Source organism: Eucyclogobius newberryi, unplaced genomic scaffold, assembly GCF_026437365.1.
Source record: "Eucyclogobius newberryi isolate DKJ021-1_F unplaced genomic scaffold, fEucNew1.0.hap1 SCAF_4, whole genome shotgun sequence".
Lineage (NCBI taxonomy): Eukaryota > Metazoa > Chordata > Actinopteri > Gobiiformes > Gobiidae > Eucyclogobius > Eucyclogobius newberryi.
In genome coordinates this window covers 27296354-27323306 of record NW_027316056.1, presented here as the reverse complement: position 1 = coordinate 27323306, position 26953 = coordinate 27296354, and the positions used below count along the sequence as shown (strand labels likewise).

At 41.9% G+C, this 26953-nt stretch overlaps 2 protein-coding genes across 2 annotated transcripts; one reads left to right on the top strand and one right to left on the bottom strand.

Annotated features, from left to right (window-relative positions):
* The first annotated feature begins 690 nt into the window (after window positions 1–690).
* On the top strand, window positions 691–19049 carry cabp4 (calcium binding protein 4). The gene is made up of 9 exons (XM_072462870.1): window positions 691–810; window positions 3628–3683; window positions 4110–4208; window positions 5530–5665; window positions 9342–9372; window positions 10065–10208; window positions 15911–16020; window positions 17321–17468; window positions 18833–19049. Exons 2-9 carry the CDS (start codon window positions 3628–3630, stop codon window positions 18859–18861), a joined length of 753 nt encoding a protein of 250 aa, XP_072318971.1. The 5' UTR covers window positions 691–810; the 3' UTR covers window positions 18862–19049.
* An 83-nt stretch (window positions 19050–19132) lies between these two features.
* Window positions 19133–26751, bottom strand: lonrf1 (LON peptidase N-terminal domain and ring finger 1). Its single transcript, XM_072462846.1, has 12 exons — window positions 26095–26751; window positions 24652–24770; window positions 24301–24423; window positions 23502–23708; window positions 23197–23410; window positions 23014–23116; window positions 22825–22939; window positions 21999–22120; window positions 21741–21899; window positions 21498–21660; window positions 21266–21418; window positions 19133–20375 (listed from the first exon to the last, which is right to left on the bottom strand). Exons 1-12 carry the CDS (start codon window positions 26687–26689, stop codon window positions 20217–20219), a joined length of 2232 nt encoding a protein of 743 aa, XP_072318947.1. The 5' UTR covers window positions 26690–26751; the 3' UTR covers window positions 19133–20216.
* Between the last annotated feature and the right edge of the window lie 202 nt (window positions 26752–26953).

The following is a 26953-nucleotide window of genomic DNA, read 5'->3' as shown; positions in this document are numbered from 1 at the left end:
GAACGTGGATTGTCATAGACGGGTGTGTTGGGGAAACACTGACACAGACGGCAGGGTGGCCAGTCTGAGGCGCGGGAATGTGAAACGTGCCTGTGAGTAAGCCAACCACAACAGGAAGGGCATCCGGTTGAATAATGCTTGCCAGTGGCTGTGAGAGCTGGGCATCATGGGTCACATCATAAAGTCACATAAAGCCGGCCACATTACTGGTTTGTTATGGGAGAATTTGAATGGGAAAAAAGTCATGTATCACCCACTGACAAAACAGAGGATTTAAGACATTTTAGATGTGTTCCCGGCAGCAGAACAGGTTATTGACAAGTCACACGTCGATACACAGCGTGGACCCAAAGAAAGTGGCAACGGGGGGCTCAAATCCCCCTTAAATCCTTCCCTGGACTTAACAGACACTAGTGATTTGTGTCAGTTAGGAACCTGTCTGATGTGAACGTGTACCCGCGAGGAAGACTGTCTGTTAAGGAAAGCACAAGCCACAATCTGCGTCCACATTAAATTACTGTCTATATTTTTAAAAATGTGTTAAAAGATTAGCAAGTCTATGTAGTACATTGTATTCAAATAAAATATCAGTGTGAAAAACAAACTGGCCTAATCAGCCAGTACAGAGGTCGCTATGTAACAGGTTTAATCCAAACATATTTAGCCAGATAATCCCCTTTCATCATTTAATCCTTGTATGAGTAATGTCCATATACTGTAGGTGAGCTTACATGAGCAGGCAACACAATCGCGGTGCACAAGAACAACTTTTTCACATTTTTCATCACATTTGGTTTGTGTCTGTAGCAGGTAAGCATGCATGATTTTCCTTTCCTTCTCATTAAGCATAAATATTACACTTCTTATGCATTTCAAACATGAATAATTCAGGAGAACGTAAAGACGCTCTGGAGGGTTTGAATGTGTGTCTTTTTTCCCAACTTTGTCTGTAATTGGACAGCTTGGCCAGCTTCCTTTCATTTATTATATATGATTATCTATGCATCGTGAGTCTATTTTCTGTTTTGAGTCAACAGATGGCCAGCACACTGTTTGCATTTGTTTAAAGTCAATATTTGTGCTTTTGTTGCTTGCCCACAACAGTACCACGTGCCTTGTTCAAAGCAGAGAGGACAAGTCTCCAAAAATGTAATTGTAATTAGAAGAATTACACAATATTACATAACAGTGGACGTGTGAATGAGAGAAAGATCTCATTCTTACCCTGCACTTCGTGTTATCTGCTGCAATATTGAAGGCAACAGTCCCATTTCAAAAGCATGACATGAAATAAGCGGTTGGAGGAGTTGGGGTTTGGTGATGATGAGGTGCTGAAGGAGACGTGTGGAGGGAGGTGAAGATAAGGCGGAGAGCCGGTACCGAGTGCATTACGAGCGCTTGTTTATGGATCAGACACAGGCTTTTGTGTCCCTGCAGGATTGATTTTCCTCAGAACATCAGGATGATATGAAAGACGAGACTTGTGAGACAGTGGGGAGAGACAACAACCGTTTGTGCCTGTCAAGCTGCGCATTTAAAATATTACACAGTGAATTTAGATCATTAAATGCTATTTTGTCATGTTGAAACTCTGAAGAACTGGGCTACAATCATTACATTTATTTGATTGATAATCTATTTAAAGAGTCACAATGTACAATTTAAATAATTTGACTACTACAGCCCTACAGAGGAAAGACGCTGACATACAATCACCGTATGTAGGATGTATTCTTCATTGTATTTAGTTCATTCTTTTAGATGTTCTATTAACATTTGATGTGATTGATTTTCCACTTTCATTTTGGCTCAACAATTTTATTTGACAGGACAGCTGTAGCATAAAATGAGGAGAGAAAGGATACAGACATTCGGCAAACAGTCGGGCCAGGAAAAACCCACGACACCGAGGTAGTAACAACCACATACATGCAATGCCTGAAACCACTACACCAGCAGCGAGCTGCAGTTAGATACAGACCTGATGTAATATGAGTCAGATTATAATAAAACACACAGTATTTTGAAGCTTAACACACAGATAACACGTCACCTCTGTCTTGACTTCTCTGAAATTGTTTCTCTTTGAACTTATTCATTGTTCATTGTTTTATGTTGCACCGAATCATCAAGACAAGTTCCTTTGTTTGTGAATTCTGTTCATTGACGATGGCAATGAACCATTTCTGATTCTGATTCTGAACTGATTATCCTGTGTCTGTTTGCGTCTTCAAGTCTGACTCTGCTCCTGCACATGTACTTAGCGAGTGAGATAGAGAGAGAGAGCGCCCCTAGAGGCCGTTAGCGCATAAAAATGTATAAATTATGCAGCATTCAAAGCATGTGAAAGAAGTAGTGGCAACTTTTACGGTAATCATCTCTGTGTGTGTTGTGCACTGTAGCTATATAGATTTGTATTTCAGCTTTAACAGTGGGGCTCATTAGTTGTTTGTTTCAGCCGGCCCACCTGGCCCTCCATTTCATTACATTAATTAGTGTGAATAGGATCTAAAAGTGCTTGAGTTTGCTTTGTGATTGACAGCAATTGGTCACTTAGGGAGAACTGCTGCAGACGCACAGTGCGGCTCAATGACTTGTGCACTGAAACAGTATACACCGCGTGTGTGTGGGTGTGTGTCTGGGTTTGTTTACCCTGGTGAAATCTGGGCTCACCGAAGATGAGTGCAATTCTTCATGCAAACAAAGTGAGACCATCACAATAGAAAAGTCCTGACATGACATGTTGCTACATATTCACTTGTGACGGCACCGTCACGTGAGCTGGAATGGAAATGAATGTGTCCTCAAGTATGTATATGTTTCTTTTAGTTTCAGTTCCATTTCTTCTGGAAATAATAGCTTTTAAGAGCCTTTAATCATGATATATTTAAAGTTGGTTTCCTCCTTCCATGCAGCTTAGCATGCTCCAAGCATGTTGCAATCAGCTCGTATCACATCTCCACTGATTATGTAAAAGTGTGTCAGGCAGGCAATCACTGCTCAGTCATGGTATGTTTCATTGGACCAGTGGGAGCTGGGATTGGGTTGTGTCGACAGCCACATTTAATGGTTAGGTGTAATTTAAAGGACTGCTCGGTCCTTGCGTCTTTTCTCATTACTGTGTATACAGTAGGATGTGTGCACATGGCCTGAGTAGCCTCTCCTGAAGCTGCACTGAATAACCATCTCTGTGGCTTCCTCGTGGTCTGTGCAGTGGTGAACTGTTATGTTTCTAGCCCATTTATACCAGGAACAGGCATTCATCATCAAACACGGATGGTCCAAACTGCAGAGGAGCATGAAAGAACATAAATCTGAAGCTCAAATGTGCCGTCTCTGACTTCCTCGGGGACTAGACGTGAATTTTGTCATTCAGCGCTCTTGTTTCAGGCAGCTCTCTACATTGGATATTTTAATAGAACTAACGTGAATCTGATCAACTTTTTTAAATTTTACATTTAATCTTTTAATATTCGGTGTATCTTTTTTTAACAGACAAGCAGCAAATATCCATATTCTTGCTCTCTTCCTTTTTTTAACAGCAAATTTTCTCAGTTTTTCTGTGGTTATTAAGAACATCCATAAGTATTTTACCCCCTTGAAATAATATTTTTGTCATAGCTTCAGATGTCTGCTAAAAGTACAAAAGGAGGACCGGATATTCGACCGTCAGCGTCCACCAGGTCAGTGAGACAACGAACCCAGAAAAACGAATGACTACATGATTCAGTCGACTTCAGTGGCTGCAAACGCCCGGAACGTTTTGTCTTCATAAAGTTTACAGCTTTACGACAGGCACATAACTCTTTGTGATAGGGAAGGATTGAAGGATTGCTGCCACCACGCTCTTTTTTACATGATTTTACCCTGATTTTACCCTTGTCTCGAGGCAAGATACTGTTTTATTTAGTAAGTACATTTGACAATATGTGCAGATATTTTCCAAACAAAAGTCGCCATAATAACTAATCACTGTAACGGTGGACTTTTATCTGTTAGGGAATGCAAATTGGTTGTAAAAAGCGATGTTCATTTTTGTGATTTTTGCAACAGCCATTCTTATCACAGACCGACAAACGCAGTTGGATTAATTATTTTTTCTCTCATAGCACGGCACCACGAGGGAAGGCCGCGGCAGCTGGCAGGTCACCCACCACTGGGAGATTCAAAAACAAGGCCCTTCAGCTCAGCCTCTCCAAGAAATTCTGGTTATTATCATTCTCTCGTTCTAATCAACATTCATTTAGACAAGTGCCCAGTCGTGTGGCACGGTACAGCACAACCTAAAAATACAGCCTCATAAAACCTGTATCGACTAGAGGTTATGCACTAACATCATTCTCACTCAAATACGCCACCCTAAATTCCAAGTAGCAGAATCAACAATAGGCACGAAAATGCATTGTTTTTTTCACCAATATTGAAGTGCGTGTTGACAGCAGGGGGAGATAAAGGACACTTTATTTCAGCCCACAACAATTAATTTACTCAGTGTCATGAACGGCAGAACGGAGCCAATTACGGAAGATGGAAACAGGAGGTGATTGACAGAGAATGTGCAAAGTCTTTTGGTTAAGTGTGACGACAAAAAAAAGGATCTTTCCAGCGGTGGGCAGCACCAGCAAACGGCGGTGTCAGGGAGCAGACGAGAGGCGTAGTAGTATCCGCTCCAGGTTCGATTCACAGTCGTAGACTTGTCAGAGAAAAGGCTGAAGGATAATCGGGAAGGTCCGAGATTGTCAATAGCAAACAGATGTCACAAGATTTAGGCAGCGGGAGGTCAGGGCAAAAACTGATCATTATCGTCCGGAGTTAAACTGGATTAGGCAAAAAGCAGAAGTCATGGTCAAAATACCAGACGCTCGATAAGGGCTCGATAGCTGGGGATGACCAGGTAACGCAGACAATCTCGCACCGAGGCAGAGAAACACACATCTAATATACCACACCCAGCGATAAACAAGCAGATACAGCTGTGAACCCACGCACAGGTGAGGAGAGCCTGTGATGAGCTGAGAGACAAGGGGGCGGTAACCAGACAGGAGAACAAGAAGGGAGGGGGGAAAGAGACAGAATCACCGTGAGTAAAATATGACAAAACAATACATCACCAGACAGACGGTGACTATGACACTCAGCACTCGGATTCATGACCAGTTTATTCAAGAAGAGAAAGGTCATCCAAATGTGTACATTCCCAAAGTCTGTATCAGTAATAAATGCCTGCGAAATCATAATAGTTTATAATGTTTTCTACTGTTGTTTAAATGCTTTTATTCTTTTTGAAGTATGCTGAAAACTAAATAATAAGCAGAGTTGTAGATGTTTATATTAATTATTAGACTGTAGGAGTTATTTTTATATTTAAATGACTCCGGGGCAGATATCATAAAACCTTCCAATGGTTTAGTCTCAATTGATTGAAATACAACTAATCTAAAATAATGAATAAACCCTCTACACATTGTAAAACATTTGGTGTCAATGTTGTGGCTGTAATAATGATATTTTGGACCAAATGTTTTCCAGCACAAAGTCTCCATCGTCTAAAGAGAAAAGCTCAACTGAAGAGGGTCCAAAACAACGACGGGGCAAGAGAAGCCTCAGCAACAGCTCGGCTGTGGCAGCTGCCTACGTCGCCTTCCTCAATAAACTCTTTGGCCAGGTCAGCTCAACATCTCATTCATTATTCCACCATTTATTCAACATACAGTATCTTTAAGACATGTTCAAGACATATATTGATAACTCTACATAACAAATAGCAATAAACCAGTACAAAAATGTGAATAGTTGTGCTCGGATCGCAATGAAAGCAACAACGGGCAAAGCCTGCATTTACCAGTATATATGTTCTTTATGCAAACATTAAAACACATAACCTTCAGAACTGTAAGCCTACCCAGAGCTATTGGAATCAGTAAAATAGTAAAATAATAATGATAAAGTTTACACATTTGACATATATTGTAAAACGAAAGGCCTGTTCACAAGATGGTCATTTGTGATGAGTGAAAAGAACCGAAGCAGTGAAAGTCGATACAGAGCACACCACTATTCATTCAAACATGAAATTATTTCACACCACTCAATAATTCACTTGAGAAATGTGTGCATTAAAGTTACAGTAGAGAGAGGTTATTCTGGACATACAATTCACTTCTATGATGGTTTAGAGTCTAAGGTGAAATCGTGTTTTTCTTTGGTTTGTTCAGAAAAGAAGATTTTACTGTGAGAGCTTTTAAATCCTTACCGAAGAGGCACTATATGCCTTTCAGAGTCTTGCTGTTATCTCAATTAACGCTCCAGTGTCATTATTTTAAGTGGTTTATGGGACAATGTCCTTGATGTTCCCTGGCATTCTGTCGTGGCTTACCTCACCACTCACTTTATCAGCTGTCTTTCCATTCAACAGTGCCAGGTTGGGAGTTGTTAAAGCCCAGGTAGAGATGAGGTCACATCCAGGGACACGAGACACAGGGATTTGGCTGTTACCCCGAGTCACAGACACATGTATTAATAAAGACATGCATCATCATTCTGTATTAGGTCCAACTAAGGGAGAGGCAGTTGAGGCAGTGTTGTCACTATACAAACATCTCAAACTAAATGTCAATACCTAGGAATATTCTTGATATTTGACACCAATTTCAATACCTGAAAAAAGCATTACATTAAGGTATTAGTCCTACAGAGGTTTGGATCAAATGCCAAAATTGACAAAATCACTCATATTTTTTGCACTGCAACATGCATCAACCTACAGTACATGAGCCAAAACATGTTACAAACAAAATCATGGTGGAACAACGCTCGCATTAAATACATTTATCACACTATAAAGCCAGAATACTTTTGAATGTACGCTATGTTTAGTATTTATCATCTGAAGATCTAAATCGGTTTCACATCAGGCCCCATCTCCATTATTGTTATTTTTTATTTAATTTTTCCATGTATACAGTATTTTGACTCAAATAAGTACTATTGATGGCAATGGAACAATTATGAAAACTATGACTCAGGTTACAGTTCAATAGAGTTCACTAACACTCTTTAATGTCAACAACTGTGTGTCATTAGCTCCTCCCTCATTAGCTCCTCCCTTCAGACAGATATAAGCCAGTGTCTAACCCAAAGCTGAGTGGAGCTGAAGAAGCTACTTGGATGAGTGGCGAAACATATTCACATATCTTAAAACCTTTGTCCAGTTGACAGAATTCTGTTTTCATTTTCAATCTGCCAGACATACATTTTTTGAAACCTAAAGTGATATGTATATGATATGGCATTTTTATTGCTGATTTGCTATCGATATTTGATAATAGATTTGGTTTAAAAAAATACATTGGCTGCATTTTCGCAAATTTTGTTGCCTTTTTGGAGGAAGTAAATCATGTCTTGAAAATGCATTTCGTATCTTTAAATCTGATACATTGCAGGTTATCAAAAGTACAGTATCGCTACAGTGTGATATCGATTTCACCAGCCATGTATCATCCATCCAATCCTGACGCAGTGTGATTTCCAGTCAGAGTAGACATGGCAGATAAAGACAGAGCAGAGAGATAAGAATGACAGGAGATATAATTAACATCCCCTTCTCGTACGTGTGTGTGTGTGTGTGTGTTTGTGTGTGAGTGTGTGTGAGTGTGTGAGTACCATGTTGCGTTCACATGTGCCTACATGCATCGCAGCACAGTGGGCCGCATGAAAGCAGACAGAATGAAATTAACTGTTAATAGGCACATTCAAGGGGATAAATTAAAGAGAGTCCGCTCCATGCTGCCCTAATCCTTTCTGGATAAAAAAAAAAAATCCAATTATCCTGTTGACCTTGTATCTAAATAAGCCCTTGTCAATTTGAGGGTCCTTAGTTGAGAAAAGGTGCACTCCTCCTATGTTGAAAAAAAATGAAGAAGGGAAATGATTTGATACAATATGGGCCAAGCATGGCGTTGTGTCTTAACCTTGTTGGTCCTATTATACAGTGAACAAGCATCTGTCATGGCACGCAGATTCCAAATAAACAGCGAGAGCCTCTCCTTCTCCTGGAAATACTGTGGACTTCAGCAGTTTGACCTTGTATGAATTATGCATTAGCCGCCCTGGCATTGAAATACATCAGGAAAATATTGCGCCACTCTTTGCATCGGGGTAATGTCTTTGATTCGTACTGAATAAAGTGACTTAAAGCAGCCGCATCACTTTTTTTTAAAGTACTGTAACTTCCTCCGCAAGCAATAAAACATCTATTCTGCATTTTTTAAAAACTGCTAACCCTATTGTTTGGATCCGTGCACATATGTTCTGTAATACATAGTTTGTCTGTTCATAGTTCAGTCTTTTAGTCCATTCTCTAGGGCAAATTTAACAGATAAACTTCGAACAGAACACAATCACCAAAGCACAAAGTAGTAGTAGTAGTTTTTGCCGAAGCGTCCAGCACCACGCATTACTCTCAACTTTTAATTCACTTAGTGCGGGAAGAGTGATCTTTATCTATCGTCGATCTTCTTCTTTGCGCTGAGATTTCTGGCATAGGCGTGCATCCTTTCGGACTCATTGACAAATTGTTGGTGTATTTTAGCTTAGCTGGTCCATTCTGTCAATATAAAGGAGGTTACTTTATTACTATTGATCTTGAGCTTTGACAGTGCACTGCTAAAAATGTAGGAGAGTCGGTAAAACTCTATGTGGCTGATGGAGGAATGCTCTCAAGCCCAGTATTTTACGCATCCCACAGCAGATTGTTTATGATGGATTCAAATGTCCAACTTGACGGGGGTAACATCACGGTTATTCCAGGACCCCCACCTCTGTTTTTTGCTCTTGAAACTTGCGCATGTTGATTTGGCTGCTCCAGGCTGTGCTCAAACATCCCTGAAAGCAAAAGGAAAAGTGAGCGGAGAGAAGTTGGCTGCATCGCCCTGAGCAAATGTCAAAACAAGGCAGAGCATATTCAAGCTTCTGGCCTGGATGCAAACTGTGTGTCGGGTAAATGCATATTGTATGGGGCCGCGCTGCTCATTGCCATGCACAGTTTGTACGGGGGTCGGCCAGGATGTGCGCGTGGCATGGCCTTTTACCCGAGCGAGCCCCCTGAGGAGAACGCAGTACTGTGTCATTCTGTAAATTAGAAAGACGCGGTGCCGGGTGAAATCCCATTAGAGTGCGCTGATGTGGACATGATATGCGTGTTATTCTAATTTGGTAGTCAAAAAGAGATTATTTCTGCGGTATTTCTCTTGAGAATTAGCAGCGTTTAAAGCGTCCTGATTTCAGCTTGTGCCGTCTTGTAATTATTTCTCTGGTCTCTTCTTTATTCCTTTGGCAAACAGGAGAGAGAGCTCATGCCAGAGGAGCTCGATGGTAAGACCTATAACTCTAGACCCAAAGCCTCAGTCTACCATTTTCATTCGACAAACCCTAGCACACATTTACACCATCACACACAAGCACAACACACGGCACACACAAACACACACACTATACAAACCTCTTGCTCCCTTCTGCTGCCTCCTATTCCCTCCTGCTCCCTCCTGCTCCCTTCTGCTCCCTCTTGTTCCTTCATGTTCCTTCCTGCTCCCTCCTGCTTTCTCCTGCTCCAACCTGCTGCCTCCTGCTCCCTCCTGCTCCCTTGTGTTCCCTCCTGCTCCCATCAGCTCCCCCTGCTCCGTCCTGATGCTTCCTGCTCCCTCGCGTTCCCTCCTGCTCCCATATGCTCCCTCCTGCTCCCTCCGGCTCCTTCCGGCTCCCTTCTGCTGCCTCCTGCTCTGTCCTGATGCCTCCTGCTCCCTCCTGCTCCCTCCTGCTCCCTCCTGCTCCCATCTGCTCCCTCCTGCTCCCTCCTGATGCCTCCTCCTCCCTCTTGCTCCCTCCTGCTCCGTCCTGCTCCGTCCTGCTCCCTCCCGCTCTTACCCGGATTTGACATGTGCTCTCTCTCAGAAGTTACAAAATCCATTAATAAACCCCCCAAACTTTCTGAAAAATTTAAGTATTCACAAACAGTAATATATCACAATGTCTCTGAGGAGAGAGGATTCACACTTGTTTTTTGATAGAACTGCTGGAAGGCTTCAAGGAGTTTGACTATGACGCAGATGGCTTCATACACTACAAGGACATAGCAGACTGTATGCGGACCATGGGCTACATGCCGACAGAGATGGAGCTGATCGAGATCATCCAACAGATCAAGATGAGATGTGAGTATTCACCTGTAGCCGTGTCCTCGGGGTGCAAATGGTGTTCTTTGTCCACAAGATATGACAGAGGTGGTTCTTATTTAAGCATGAAAAACACTACATTTCTGTTTCTGCAGCAGGTTTAGAGAGAACGAGGCATCTCTTGGGGATATGGACTTTGAGTAGGTGAAGATTGATTAGATTGATTTATGAACTGGGGAAAGCAGGTGCAGGGTTTGTCCATGATATATCTTGAATTCCCTCACTTTGTTTAGTCCTTAGGAGACATATTATGTTAAATCAACTTGAAAGAGCTTTTATCGTTGCTGCAAGTGTTCCCTCATCACTAGTTTACTCAAAGTTGTTTTTTGATTGATTTATGCATGTTTGAGTAATCCTTTTTTAATTGCTTGTATTGTGCTACTCATATGTACATGTTCACAAGTGTGAACATGTATTCTCATAGGAGTACAGTACCCCCCCTTCCCACAAACCACCCTTTTCCCATTTCCCACCCCCCATTATCTCCATTAAGAAAAAAAAAAGAATATACCCACATTATACATGGGTATATCATTGGTATACATTATACACACACACACACACACAGACACACACACACACACACACACACACACACAGACACACACACACACACACACACACACACACAAATATTATGTAAAGCAGTCAAAGTACTATGGAGTGACTGCTGATGGATTTACTAGATTCAAATTCACCATATGATGGACAACATAATTGTAAAGGAAGCTGCAGTGTAGAACATTACAAGCCTATTATCTTTGACAGAGTCTCCTCTAACTATAAAACAGTGGCTATGTTTACACAGCAAACATCTGATCATTATCAGAGTTGTGGAGTTACAAGATTATGGAAATGTCATGTGAACAGTTACATCTGATTTCTTTCTGACTGTTCAGATTTTGACAGATTTTGACAATGAAAATTATGCAATAAAAGGTGAAACTAGTGTGGCAGAGCCAAACATGAAGGAGAAAATGTTAGATTGATTGTATTGTGTCTTCCAAATACAACATTTACTCCAAAAGTTCAGTCAGTGACTGACAATTGACTGACACGTGTGTCTATGATGATCAGATTTCCTTCTGAAAATCTGAAATCTGATCTGATTATAGGATAATCTGTATTTTGTAGTAAACTGTGGTTATAATCTGGCCATGTAAATGTACCCAGAGTTAGCAGTTGGTGTTAGTCAAAATTAGATTTGACTGTAAATCTCTCTTTCTTTGCAGTCGTTAGTGCTCAATGTGGAAATCATTTAGTCATTTTACTCTTCATTGATAATTGAGGAAGGAAGCTCTGTAATCCTGCTGTGGAAACCAATAAAGATGTAATGTGAAGGATTTTGGTAGAGAATACGTGATTCAATTTCACAAATAACTTTGATTATGAATTTTCAGACAGAGAAAGGCAGTATTATCCCATTCCAGATCATGATACAGTCATGAGAGAGGTGGATCTCAGCTGCCGTCCTCTGGGACCAGGGCCAGCTGGTTTCAAGCCCCATCATTTCCTGATTAAATGGTTAGACTAGCAACAACAGGGCTGTAAAACAGAACAAACTTAATTTTACCATCTGCATTTTTTGTAATAGCCATTCATAGGATAGAACTGATAAATAATGTACAGACAACAACACAAAAAATATAGACCTTTGAACCAGAGTGAACTGGGCCAGGACTGTTATCAATGTTAGCGATGTCTTTTATAAACATGACTTCGGCTCATTACGTGCAGAGTGTGAGTGTTCATTGTCTCTTTCAAGGTCTTTACTACTTCACCAAGTTCTTTCTGGCAAACCTCTAAATCTGATAATCTCTTGAACTTGTACCTGTTCATTTGAGCTATAGTTTCACTTTTCAGCACCACGGACAACTCCTTAAGCACAATCACATCCCCTGAACTTCTACATAATGATTCTGTTGAAAAATAAACAGTATTTTCACTACTATAATACATAAAGAATAAAAAACAACCACCACAGTGAAATCAGGATAGTAAGATGTTGGTGAAACTAAAACGGTCTTGTTATTGAACTAGTGTTTTGTACATCATCTGGAGCAACAAAATAAAATAAAACTGTGTGTTTCTAATGGGCACGAGCCTGTGGCTACAGGAGCTGTTCGCTGCAACAACAGTGCCAATGTAAAAAAGAAGTTGTTACATACGTTTTCTCATTGGTAATAAAAATAATAAGATGAGAGAGAACAACATTACACAAAAATCCTGTAAGTAGATACTGGTTGTCAGTGTTTGTTTTAGAAATAAAACTGCAGCTTAATTTAGCTTCTCACCTCGTCACTTGTCTATATTTATGTATGAAGCTCTTTGAAGTAGCAAATATTTCAGCGCTAACAATAACATACCTGTTCCTTTGTTGTTGTTTATTGCTTTTCATGGTTATGGACATTTAAGCCTCCATTAGTTTAAAACTAGTTAAAACTAGGTTAATGTTGATACGATATTTGAATAGATCCATGGGTAGGATTGGCCCTGGAGTTTTAAGCAAAAGTGCATACAATAAGCCAAACTTTAACTTGAATGTGTATTCCTGAGTTGTATGAACGAAGAATATGCAATTTTGTTTAGATGGCTTTCTGACAGTAATAAACACATCATGCTTCACCATGTGTTCCCAAACTGTGGTCGCAGGACCTTTGAAGTAGCAAACAACGGAGAGGACTGGACCAAATGGACTTTTATGAGAAATTCAGTTTGTTTATAAATATGTTCTTTCTATATATTAAAAGGCTATTTTAATGAAAAATAATGATCAAAATGTTCAATATTAATGCTGAATTAAAAGGTAGACACTCGACCTGAACGCCATCCGCAGCCATGTTGATTCTGGTCGCTGATGCAAACAAAACGCCAAAGAAAATCTGCATAAACTGCTCAAATATCTGAACAGTCCTAATCTTTAATTTTAGCTGTGACGATTATACAACAACAAATTACATTGTATAAAAGTACAGCTGCATTATAAAACGCAAATGTGCCTTTGTTGCAACGAGTTCTGTAGAAAATGCTCATGAAACTTTAGCATTGGTGATTAGAGTACAGGTCAAACACACAACGGACTCCAAGGAATCTTCTAACAACAGAAATATTCAATCTGAAGCTTTCTATGTGTATGGTAATTTTGCCGCACTGACGATAAGTCTGTGTAAAGTTGTGATAAAGCCTCCACATCTGCGCTGTCAACATTTTTGAACCATTATGAAACCATAGCCGCGGATAAGGATAAGGTTTGGGATCCGGTCGGTTTGCGCTCGACTTTACCTCAACTTGCTCTGATGTCATGAGTTTAAAGCTCGTGATCAATCACCTGGAGCAGTTATTACAATTATGATTAAAAGCTTGATTCTTTATTTATCAGGCACAGTCTGAAACTACTCTCTGTTTTTCCTCCTACCTTTTTCTGTGACTCAAATACCTGACCTTCACTGCATATGTCTTTCTACCTTTCTTTCTATCTTTTTTTCTTACCTACCTGGAACCAATGTCTTCTTCTTGTTCACAGACATTTGCATATGAGTTGCAGGCGAGTAAGTCCTGTTGGCTCTCCAAATCCTTTGTTGATCTTGTGAGGTCAAGAGCCTGGTGGTTACTAACGGAAATAATTCGGTTTCCATGTTTCAATTTACTATTTGCATACTGTTAACAAAAAAATAGGCCAGTCTTCTTCTTCGTCTTCTTCTTGTTATCATTATCATTATCATTATCATTATTATTAGGCCCGAGCGCCACAAGCTGGCGAGAGGCCTACTAATCTCGCAAGGCCGTGCGAAGCACGGTTGCGAAAGTGCGCATGTAGTGCGCACGAAATCGAGCGCGAAGCGCTCGCCCACTTCCAAACACTCACTAACGCACTCCTTCACTCACGCACGCCCCGTGCATACTAATTAGTAGTAGGAAAATGGAACATTACCGTTGTAAACGGGCGAAGCCCGTGCAAAAGTTCGCACTAAACGAGCACTTTACACGCGGTCGTCATCCCCATATAAAGCACTCATTTGCCCTAAGTAGCTTACAAATACGTTCCCCATCTCTTGCATGTTCCGTGCATATAAGCATGTAATGCAAAAATTGAACATTATTACTGTATAGAGGGCCAAAAACACAAAGTGGGCGGAGCCCACTCAAAATTAACGAAAGTACCCGTCAGTGACCAGGGACCCACACCATGAGGTAGGAAAGCGCGAGCGCTTTCCGAAAATGTATAGTTTATGATATTTGAAAAATGGGAAACATTGTTTTTGCATCGGAATATTATTCTTTCTTCTTTCTTTCTTCTCGGGACCAACCCCCCTATTTTTCACCCAGTGAACATTGACGAAAAGTCACAAAAATTTGCACACCTCTAAAAATCGTGCCTCTCTACATTCTGGCTATTTCCCTTTTCTAAAATAAACAAAATTGGCACCCCCAAATGTACCAAAAATGCATTGAGAGATAGGAAATGACCCAAAAAAAATCTGATCGTAGAATCATGAAATTTGGCGCAGAGGTAGATGGTGACAAGATAAGTAAAAAATATTGTTACGGCAACGCCGTCCGCCCAACCAAATGTCAGCCATATTGCTTCAAAAATGGCTAAGCAACGTCGTACTTTTACGAACTCCTCCCAGGGCGTTGGCTCTAAAAAGCTGAAATCTGGTGAAAATGCTACTGAGGAGTGGGACATCAAAAGTTATTCAAATTACATTGATACCTGTCACGGTCTCTGTGCGGCGAAGCCGCAAACTGTAGCAAGAATTTCAGAAATCTCCCAAATTTAACGTTTCTGCCGTTTGCGCAGATAAAGTCCGAATGGCGTCAAATTAGAATCAGTTGTTAAACTCTTTGCCCTAAACCTACTTGAAGTGAAATTAATTAATTTGGCGCCACAGCGCCCCCTACAGATTTTATATGGAGGTTAAATGTTTAGTTTTGCGAAATTATCTGAAATTTGACACAAAACTCAATTTTGGCATCCACATCAAAAACGTAAATGAGACCCATGTCATAATTGTTATGGCTTTGCTGTAGCGATGACCGAAACCTCCCATGTCATTCCAATGGGGAAATCACCAGAACATGCTTACACTTTATACTTTCACCAACTCCTGGTGAAAGTATCAACGTGATCCCTATCAACGTGAAATTTGGTGAGACTCATCTTCAGGTGTGGACCATCAAAAGTTATCCACATTTTTATTCAAAGAGTCACGGTGTCTGTGCGGCAAAGGCGCACATTTTGCCAATAATTCAAAATAAAATTGCTTTTTGATGGTAAAACAAAGGGGAGAAGATGTGACAGCGTCACAGATTCAGCAGTAGGCGTAATAAAAGGACAATTGGGGCGTGTTAGCGCCCCCTCCTCTTGCGGCGTGGCGGCGGTGTGGCGGCGGCGTGGCGAGGGCCGATCATTGCCGCTTGCGGCTATATTTATCATTATTATTATTACTGTGTATTTTATTTGTTTATTGCTGTTATTTCAAATTGAAGGAAGTGTATTGTATGTATTTTACTATCAGTATTTTTATTATTCCTTTTGTGGTCCAGCCCACCATATAGCTCATACTTTAGTGCCTTGTGCATTCATAAATTCATATGGCATATTCTCAGAGGAGACGCCGTTAGCCTGGCGTTAGCCACTCTAAGGTTGAACAATAAGTGCCCTCCATATTTCTCTGCAGGGGGTGGCCATGTCGACTTTGATGACTTTTGCGAGTTAATGGGACCAAGGATGGTGGCCGAGACGGCTCACATGGTTGGGCTGAAAGAACTCCGCTGTGCCTTCAAACAAGTAAGAGCACCCTGGTGAAACCCGGTGTGAGAAAGAGCTCAAGTGGTAGTTCTGCACGGTACATTGGATGACGGGACTTTGAGACGAGCAACGGGGGCCCTCCTCTGGAAGAGCAAAATAGCAAGGAATTTCCCAGTGTGCAGAGAAGAAATATTGACAGTAATGATTCCTGCTGTGTCTACCCTGGACCCGGCTACACTCCCGCTAATTTGTCATGACAGCCGAGTGCAGGGGAGCAGGACAATTTATGGGCTTACGTCAGTGGAGTCAGGTATAGCCAAGCACTGATTTAATTGCCTTTTGTTGGTATGACGTAGTATCCGACTAAGCAGCAAGATAATGAAATATGTTTTATATGCCTTGTGGCCTCAGCACACTGGCAATATGTTCAATAATAGCCCTGCATGTATCGTTGCCTGTTTGAGTTAAAGTAACAGGATGACTGGACTATATTTATTACCATATTTTCCGAACTATGAGACTATACGTTTTTTTCATGGTTTTGGCCGGGGTGCGATTTATACTCCAGACCAACTTATATGTGATATTATTTGTTATTTTCACACTGGCAACGCTCTAGGCTCTAAGCGACGCAGAAGAAGAATCAGCACTTCCTCTTCCTCTGGAGTTTGTGGAGTTGTTTAGAAGTGACACAGAGGAAGAAGAATTCAGTGGATTTAGTGATTTGGGGTAATACTGATGCTTTGGTGAACTTGTTAGCATGTTCTTTATGCTGTAGTTATCTGAATAACTGTTAATATGTTACGTTAACATACCAGACATTTACCACAGTTCTGTCTGTGCGTCATGTAGCTGAAGGTGTTACGTTAGCATACGTACATCTATTCACCACATTATTATTTTAAAATTGCTTTCAAGATGAAATGTCTGTTCTTGGTCTTGGATTTTATCAAATAAATGTCCTCAAAAATGCTACTTATACTCCGGTGGGATGTATAATCCGAAAAATACGGTATTCACGTTTCTGGCAAGGAAACATTGACAATAATAATCATCATCTACTATGATCGACTATAACGATATATTTGAACAATTCCACTGTTTTGACCCTCTCCGCTTTCAAATCGGTCACTTTTTGTGTATGTAAATAGATTTTTAGTTACATCACAGCCGTAGTGTTCTCACTTCCAGGGTTTCTCACTTGGGTTCGCACTTCCTGAGTCAGCAGGGCCCCATCTGCAGACAAGCTGTTTTCAGGCTTCCACAGAACTTTTCCCAGACAGTTTCAAGTAATTCATCTGCACCAGTCCTTACACTTTCCTATTATGTCTACACACAGTTCGACTGCAATGGAGATGGCAAGATCACGTCCGACGAGCTCAAAGAGGGCGTGAAGACACTGCTGGGAGAGAAGCTGAAGAAGGGCGAGCTGGAGGAGATTCTCGCCGACATTGACCTCAATAAAGACGGCACAGTTGACTTTGATGGTGAGAGCCGGACCTGACAATTACAACGTTAGGTCAATTAATCAAAGTAGCTTAGCCGGCTGGTGGCGGCGTCGGACAGGAAGAGGCCGAGGTGAACGGGACAACGCGGAAGAAGATGTGAAAGTTAAAGGTGTCGAGGTGCGTTAGCTAGCGACGGGATGGAAGCGAAATCGAATTGGCCAGTGCATTACGCAAATCAATAGACGCCTGGGCACCTGTCACATGTCTCACACCACACGCCTCCAAGGACCTCCCTGCACAAGTGGCATTATGGGACAAATAGACAATAGTATGGCCTGCATGGCAATATTCAAAGTTTTTAGCAGTGAGCGGGAAACAATGCAGGAGTGTCGCTAGTGAGTAATGACAGTTTCACCTGCAAAACACAACAGAAAATGTGGGGGCGAAAGCTGCTGCGGTCTGATAACAACTCTGTTTGATATTTAGCTCGTACCTGAAAAAAGAAAATAAGAAGAAAATCCGGTAAACAGTTGTAGACAACCAGATAAACAACAGGAACACTTGACATTCATCGCTAATACAGACTTTGAGGTCACGAAACGTTGAGCGAATTGCCTTTCTGTGCTTCAATAAGATGCTTCTGAGTCTGTTTGTGGGACAGAGGAACTACTTTCAGTTTATATTTTACCATATGAAGTTAATTTGAGTGAAACAAGCGCTCAGGGGACAAAATTAGTCCAGAAAATGAGGAAAAAGACACACATTTTATCGGTTGCGCTGCCCATCCTGCAGGTGAGGTCTGTTTGTCCTGTCTGAGCCGTCCGATCAATTACAATTATCGAGAACATATGAAAAGGCGTGTTCGTCTCGGCAGGGATCAATAGGCAGCCGCTTTATCATCAATTAGCCCCCGGGGACCTCTGTCCAGTCCCCTGTCCGGTCTCATGGGCTGAACGGACACCAGCAGACACATTACTGATGGGGTAGCGCTCCCTTGTCGAATTCATCCCGGGGAAAAGGGGTTAATGTGGTGCCTGGGGATTCATGTCACTGTGTTAATCAGGACTTTAAGCTTCAATACTTTCACCGGTCAGTAAGTAGCCTCCCATGTGCAATCAGAGGTCTTTCAGTTCAGAGGAACAACACAATCGAACATAAAAGCGTTGATTGGCTGCTTGAATTGAAAAGTGATGGTGCCCCAGGTCAAGTCCTTCGTTGACACGTTTCCAGTTAAATGAATACAAGTAGATGTTACGCAAGAGGTTTTAATGCTTCTGCGAACAGGGAAAACACCTAGTTATTACAATTCTCCCTTCTCCTCCCATCAGGTCAGGAGCTGCATCCTGTATTGTTCTTTTATGATATCATTTGTGCGTGTCAGTGAATGTGCCGTGTCCTTGCAGAGTTTGTGATGATGCTCTCCGCGCGGTGATTTCTGACCAATGGAGATGAAGATGGTGGATTCACAGACGCTCATCGACATCTTACGTCCCCAGCGTGGACTGAGGAGGAGTGTTTTAAGTTTGCATTGTTGAAGAAGAATGTGATGCAGAGGGGGAGTTATAAAACAAGCCTGTGAGGCAATAATGCTGTGACTTCGCCCTCTAGTGGTTGATACTTGATACTACACACACATGGCTGAGACAGTTTACCAGTTACTGCAGTCCTGAGTTCTGAATAAATCTAAAAAACAACAAAAAATGTTCCAGTTCAAAATGTGCGTTTATTCAAAATGTTTAACTTAAAACTAAAATGGTACAAATGATTTACATCGATAGCGTTTAACTTTTTAAACATGTTTATACAGTATAAACAAACTCAAATAGAGATAAAAAATAAAATGCATCTTCATACCATAGCAAAACGGAATGGTAATCAGGTAATCAAGCGGACACATAATTAAACTCACAATGAAAATGATGTAAGGCAAACGAAGTCCCTTGACTAAAGCTATGCGGGGCCCCTTTCCTCCATGCAGCGAAAGAGCAGCTTTGAATGGAGAATACTTCAAACCGATCTGCACATAAATGTGTACATGATTTGTCTCAATATTGCAAATACCCGTTGGAATTTCACTACAACTAGTTGAGAATGTACATTTATAATTTAAATAATTTAGATTAATGTATGTAATGTACACTCTCGTGGTTAGAATATCTAATCTGAAACATTCTCACAGTAGAACAAAATGTTAACTATCCTAAGTATTTTGGAAGATTGCGGTGAGGGAGTAAAATGTCCTTCATGATAATGCCAAAGGCCTCTCCCTTTGATGAAAAACCATTCACTGCATTTCAGGATTTCTGTTATGTTATAGTTGAATTATGAACATTAAGTGAAGCCAAGCAAAATAACAATACATCAGGAAGAAACGGTTGCTTGAAGACTTCTAAAGTTTAGGCAGTGATGGAAGAGAAGAACAATTACAAAAAGTCTTAAAGGTATGCGTCAACACTGTTTTTTTGTTTTGTTTTTCAGCATTAGGATCCTGTTTGTTTCAACCGGACTTAAAACTCATCCTCTACTAGCCACAAGTCTAAGTTTGAGCTTGTTTGAATCAGTGTTATTTCAAAAGAACCATGCTGTTGGTTAAAAGGGTAAGACTGGAGGGAAGGTGGTATCAATGGAAAAATCCCTGAGGTGTTCAGCCTTATCTATAATATAATAGTGGTCATAGTTTAATCCCATTTGCATTTATCCTCAGCCCGGGAAGGTTCAATACTAACCAAAGTGCTAATGGAAAAAAAATGAAACCACTGATTCAATGAGTGTCTATGAAGGGAATCTCTAGTTGTTCTGGATACTTTGTAAATATGTGAGAATGTGCTGGATCTTGACTAAGCGGTCACGGAGGCTGGTCATGGACAGGACCGAGAGCTGGTACCGAGGGTCAATGGGAAGAACAGCAAGAAGCCACCAACACCAGGCGGGACCGTTCGCAGTCGCCTAAAAGAAAATAGGTTTGGTTAGAAAAGCTACAAAGAGGTTCACACTTCTTACCACCTTGTATTATGATTCTTTAATGAAACTATTTATACTACTGATTACAAAATATGTTTTCATCATATGACCTGCTTCTCTAATAGACTATTTTGTGTTAGAACACGTAATATAAATGTCTACATTGAACAGTATACTAAGACTAAAGAACAGTATCCTTCTTTAACACTGAACATGTTTAGGGACCGCATATTAGTCACGGTTAGTGGCTAAATAATATTTATAAAACACTTATTGACGTTTATTGAGATTAGTGTTTATAAAAAAGTATGCATTGCAAATAATGCAAATAAACTCAACTTAAATTGGAAGGAATGGCAAAAACATTATCAAACCATTAAAATGTGGTCCCTAAACTGAAGCAACAGAACAGATTACAACAAGAAATTGACCTTTTACAATCTATTTCAGGACTGCCAGCATGCGCCCATTTGTATCTTTAGAGTGAGAGAGTATCTATAGAGATACAAAACATAAGCCTAAAGATGCACCCAAGGGTGAGAGACTGAGCTTTCTTACAGTAACCTATTCAGAGTAATTCCATAAACGTGTGTGTGTGTGTGTGTGTGTGTGTGTGTGTGTGTGCGTGCGTGTGCGTATTACTGCTTATGACAGAGGTGATGCAACAGAGCCAGGGGGATTAACTACAACGGCTTACGAAGCTCTTCAACCTACATTGTTGACTAACTACCTGCATTTAGACCTCTGAATAGACTTGTTTTTCTGTTGATGAACTCCTCGCACTTATTTGAGTGAAAGTGACATGCACAAACACACACAAACATGTAATCATGTAATAAATAAACGTACAAGAGGCAGCAAGCTTTGACGCTCACCTGAATGTTAGCTTCTTGTTCCGGCATCGCGCCAAAATGCTGTAGGATCTGTGTACGGAAACGGTGTTTGAGCTTTTGAAACCACGCGCAGGCCTGCTCATAAACCGAGTCGTGTAGCTTCTGGAGTCTCCCAAGGTCCCCGGCGTCCTCCACCTGACAAGACACGATCAGGCACGCGTCAGCCAAGTCAAAGCACAAGACTTTGCAAGCTGTCAAACACGCCTAATGTTACCTTCGCATCCTCCAAGTGCTCAATATCGGCAGTGCTGTAGCCGTCTTTCACGCCGCGCGACAACACCTGAAAGCGCTTCCCGCCGACCGTGTCCACCACCGACCGTCCATCGGGGAGGAAATGGACACTCCGGATGAAAAGCATGCAACCGTGATCCACGAACCTGCAGCGGGCGCAAAGGAAGTTGGAATGTTAGACGCGTGTTGCAGGGAAGGGTCAGACGGACGGTGGCGTGGGGCGTACCCTTTCTCGGCGTCGTTGATGCACATCCCGAACTGCCGCGTGCCGGTGTCCATGCAGCGGCGAATCATGAGGCGGTACCGCGGCTCAAAGACGTGGAGAGGGCAAGGCACGGTGGGATAAGCCATGGTACATACAAAGATAGGCACATTCTTTGTCAAACTGCGCAAAACACAGAGAAAGAAGGAAATGGTTAGGACGTTTTGAAGCAACACCATCGGATTCTACACAACTTCTGAACACAAAGGACAGAAAACTCACTCTGAAAGCTCTTTAGTTTCCTCTTGATGCACTTTAGCTCGCTCTTCATATGCGTCCCCCAAATACCGCTTGATCAATGTGTCCAAGAGCGTCGTCACGATGTAATTTCTAGATGCTAGATACTGCAAAACACCAGAAGAGGAACTTATGAGCCACAACTCAAAAGGATTTGGACTAGGGCTGTAGTACAAAATATATTTAATTTTAATCAAATTAGGGGGAAAATTATTAAAAAATAAACACTAAAGAATGTAAAAAAACAAAACACACAACAAAAACCATAAAGAACAAGCTGGACTAAGTAGAACATAAGGCAAGTAAAGGAGTTCAAGGGAGTGAGGAGTAAGGGAGTGGCATCAGAAATAAATACAAATATATAAGAATAAAAAAGAGGAATTAGAGCATATTAAGTTCTGAATAATTGTCCCATTTTGTCTATTATTTTTCTGATTTTTCCAAGTTGAGGTTTTATCCACTGTGCATGTCGGTTATGATATTAGTCCGGTCGCAGTTTGAGGAGTTTGTTCCATGTAGTACGAGTATGAATTTTAATCAAATTGAGAGCCAACAAATCGACAAGGATTGGTTCTTTTTAATCGAGACAGACCGATCCTGTCAGTAATCGAGTGGTTTGCAGAAAAGTTTACACAAAAATAGGGGAACATTTAAGTTTGTAGCTAAATGGCACCGATGAAATGTTTTGCACGTGTCATTGTTATTGAAATCGAGAGACATTTTGCTTTGTTGTTAATAGGAAAAATAAGATTGAACTTTTGCCATGTTACCCGGCTCGACTTCGGACATTCCTCCTGGTTACACGACTCACCTCTTTCAGACTCTCTTTGCAGAGGGGGCATTGAGGCGTGTGGTCCAAGCAGCGCTCTAGACAACTTTTACAAAACGTGTGTCCGCAGGGCGTAGTAACAGGCTCATAGAACAATCTGTGCAAGGAAAAAGTGTGCTGTTATTACAATGTCCTTCCCTTAAAGTGCCGTTTGGTGTTTGGAGCCTTTACCTCATGCAAAGAGCGCACTCGACATCATTGGGATTGAGTCCGTCCTCGGGAAGAACTCGATACATTCTAGTTTTGGCGGCATGCTGCTTGCCCTTTGTGACCCCTGGACAAACGGAGATACGGCGTGAGCGAAACGCGACGAAAACAACGTCATGAAATCAAGATTACGCCGCAGTTACGAACCTTGTCTTTTATGCTTGCTGTTTCCGCTGGCCACGACGCAGTGCTCGGTTTCTGACACCGACAGCTTCCTCTTCAGCTGGCTTCCTTGCTCCTGGCCGCCCAGTTGCGGAGCGGAGCAGACCCTCTTCAAGCCCTCGTCGGCGCTGGTGGACCCGTGCGTTTGCGGTGAAAGGGCTCGGCTCGGACCGGACCGATCTAGGCTTTCCCAGCGTCTCTGCGGAGTCACAGACATCCAGAATTCAAACAAAGCGCTAAAAACCCCGCCGCGTTCCTGTTATCTTGGGAGAGTGAGGCTGTCTGCGCACCTCCTGGCTGTGCGGGGCGGGGCGGGCCGAGACGGAGCGGCCTTGGTGCTGCTCGTCTGGTCTACGGACCGGGCTCTGCGGCTCGGCTTGTGCGTCAGAGTCAGACAGGGAGGTTTTATTGCGCAGGCGAGGCGAGGTGCTCTGTGTCGTCTCTCTCAGGCCGACTTTGACGTTATCGTGAGTCGGAGAAAGTAGGCCACACAAAATCTGAAAAAAAAAAAAAAAAAAAAACAGGATTACACAACTTCTTTAAATGTTTGATTGATTGACTGTGAATGTTTGATACTAGATATTCAGCAACACGGGACTTTGACCGGTCAAATGAGTCATGTCTGTCAGTGCAAAGTTTGATCCAAAGTAGAGACTGTGCAGCTGAACTCGAGGCTGTAAAGCATCCACTGAACATACATTTTAACATGCTTAAATACGTTTTATATGCATCAAAATGATAGTAAACTAAAGCAGTTATTTACCTAGTTATTTAGTTAGTTAACTGCACTAATGTGAACTGGGTGTTTCTGGTGTAACATAAAGTATTTTAAGTGACACTAACGTAATTTCACACAGGGTCACAAGACCTGATCTACTAAAACAACTTATGAAAGCACATGTCGTAACACTCACACTGTGAATAAACAAGCCCGTCCCAGTCATACATTTCCTCATAAGGGTGGTTGATTTGAGATTAAATAAAGTGATTGTATCAAATTTGTACACAAGGTCTACTGATAACAGTAAACTGTAGAACAATTATCTATGTTAGATAAAGACACGTTTAAAGTAACACACAGTCTCTCACCTTCTCCACTTGTCTTTTAGCACTAGGGAAGTCCTCATCTGTAGACAAGCACTGCAGGAAGACTTGAAGGGACGAATCCACCTGACCCATCTCATGCAGCACCATGGCTTTCCTAAACAACACCTAAAGAAGGAACCACAGTCAGATCTGTACAGAAATATGCAAATATATATATACACCTGTTTCAAAGATAAGCAGCATCAAGTGTTTTAATATATTTAGTCCCACAGATCGAATAGCTTTTTTAATCAAATCTAAAAAAGGGACCCAAGTTATGAAGTAACCCAATAAAAGAAATAATTATAAAGAGGTCAAAGAAATAAACAGAACTAGTAAAGGATCTTGACTTACTTCAGCAGAGCTGGAGCTGGAGCAGTACTCGGTGTCCTCCAGGGCCTGGCGGTATCGTTTCGTACCCATGAAGGCTTCAGCACGAGACAGACGCACGGCCACTGTTGAATCTGCATTACCTGAGGGGAAAAAGATTAGCTATTAAATATCAAATATTTTTTTTGCTGAAAATGGTCTGTCCCTTTTAAAGTAATATTATCCTGAAATGGTAGTGCCAACAGATCACATGAAATGCCTGTTTCATATGCCTGTCATATAGGTGCACTGTGTATGTTTTTAGGTTCTCCACAGACATGTTTTAGCTGAAAAATGCCAAACAATGCCAATCTCAGTCAATTCAAGAAAACGACTCCACCAAACACAGTACTTTTGGCAATGAAAAGGCCTGTAATTTAATATTATAAAACAGATATGTTTATACCATATTGTGAAATATTTCAGGCAAAGCGCGATAACAAAGAGTATCTTTAAGTCACATACGTTTGCAAACTTAAAACATCTGAACCATGAGCCTGCAGCAGGGGCCAAAGTGTATTATATGTGAGATCCATCAGTCTTGACTTGAAGTAAATGTGATGTATCATCATAATAAAATCTCATGCATTGACATTTACATAAGAGCCCGGGACTGGGCTGATTACATGATAATGTGCTGTTATGTCACAAGACCTAAATACACTGCGTGACACCTGAAGCTTTTGTAACCACTCAGACCAGCTATTGGAAATGTTTTTACTTCAACATTAGATCATGTGAAAAACCAAATAAGACTTTAGCTGTATTTACTTTATTATCTCCCTCGTGCATCAGTTAAACACTTAAAACATTCATTATTTATGCATTAATAAACAACAACACTGGAGCTTCGTCCAGGTAACACGTCCATGTAGGAAATAACGGTCCTGGCGCATAGATCTATGGCCCATAGATCAGTTGTCCTGGCCCATAGATCAGTGGTCCTGGCCCATAAATCTATGGCCCATAGATCAGTTGTCCTGGCCCATAGATCAGTGGTCCTGGCCCATAAATCTATGGCCCATAGATCAGTGGTCCTGGCCCATAGATCAGTGGTCCTGGCCCATAGATCAGTGGTCCTGGCCCATAGATCAGTGGTCCTGGCCCATAGACCCGCGGTCCTGGCTTATACAACGTTCAGAGACAGCGCATGCGCACACTGATACTTTCGTAATCTGTATTTGACCGACTTCACCTCAGCCACAGCCTCCATGGTCCAGAAGTAGAGCAAATATGACGGACTTAAAACTATTGATGAGCAGAAGAATAAAGCCCATGACAGTGTCCAGCATGAAGTACATGCGTGGTGAAGTACACAGTAAATGAAGTATTTGTACTGAGGCTGCGCGCGCCTCCAGGAAACACATGGATGTGAAGTTATGCAGCACTTACACTATTATATTATTATATTATTCTATTAACACTCACCTGACTCAAGCAGCTCCGAGGCCAGGGCGATGGCGTCCTCATACTGTCTGCCTTTGCAAAGCGCGTCTACTTCACTCACACTTCTGGACATCTTCTGCTCCTCGGGAAACCATTTGTCCAACAGTCCACACAGGAGGACATTGGACTTGTCCCCGCTCACCGCTTCACCACACGCCCTGCACCTCCCGATCAGCCGCCGCTGTAAACACCTCTTACAGTAGCTGTGTCCACACGCCACGGTCAACGGTTCTCCCAGGAAACCGCGGCAATTCGGACAGTCAAACAAGCATCTCTCAGACGTGTCCTCCTCGTCCTGCCGCGGCCTCGAGCACGTCCCAGATTTCCTTTTGAAATTGCGAAGAATACAGTCCACGAAAGTGCTCAGCTGCTCGGGCTTTAACGGGCCGTAGCGCATCGCCACGGAGAACAAGTGTATAGCCTCTTTGAGACAGTCCTCCGACGCCAGCGCATCTGCTTTCTGTAGAATGAGCTCATGGTCCCGGTGGTCCGTGTCCTCCTCCGCCACATCATCCCAGTCTTCCCCGCGCTCTGCCCCGATGAAGAAGGCGCTTCTGTCCGGCGCCTCCTGAGACATGCTGCGGTTGAGTGTCTTTAGTGGAAGTGCATGTCCTTATCGGCCGGGGCCCTTCACAGGAGCGCACTTTCCGAGACCTCGATTGTTACATAAAATCTGCGTCACGTGAGCGGCAGACTCGCGCCGTGATTGGTCCAAAATCCGCGATTACGAAACGTGCGTTTGGGAAGTTTCATAACTACGGAAGACACGATAGTTTAGTTTAATTTAATTTGTCAGGGACAGACTTTGTGAGAATCGTAGAGAAACATGTGAGAGGAACAT

Coding starts and splice junctions, on each gene's coding strand:
- lonrf1 (XM_072462846.1), bottom strand. CDS start 26,689: ATGTCTCAGGAGGCGCCGGACAGAAGCGCCTTCTTCATCGGGGCAGAG. Junction 24,771..26,094: donor CTCGGAGCTGCTTGAGTCAG/GTGAGTGTTAAT, acceptor TTTTCCCCTCAG/GTAATGCAGATTCAACAGTG. Junction 20,376..21,265: donor AACAAGAAGCTAACATTCAG/GTGAGCGTCAAA, acceptor ATTTTCTTTTAG/GCGACTGCGAACGGTCCCGC.
- cabp4 (XM_072462870.1), top strand. CDS start 3,628: ATGTCTGCTAAAAGTACAAAAGGAGGACCGGATATTCGACCGTCAGCG. Junction 4,209..5,529: donor AGCCTCTCCAAGAAATTCTG/GTTATTATCATT, acceptor AATGTTTTCCAG/CACAAAGTCTCCATCGTCTA. Junction 16,021..17,320: donor TCCGCTGTGCCTTCAAACAA/GTAAGAGCACCC, acceptor GTCTACACACAG/TTCGACTGCAATGGAGATGG.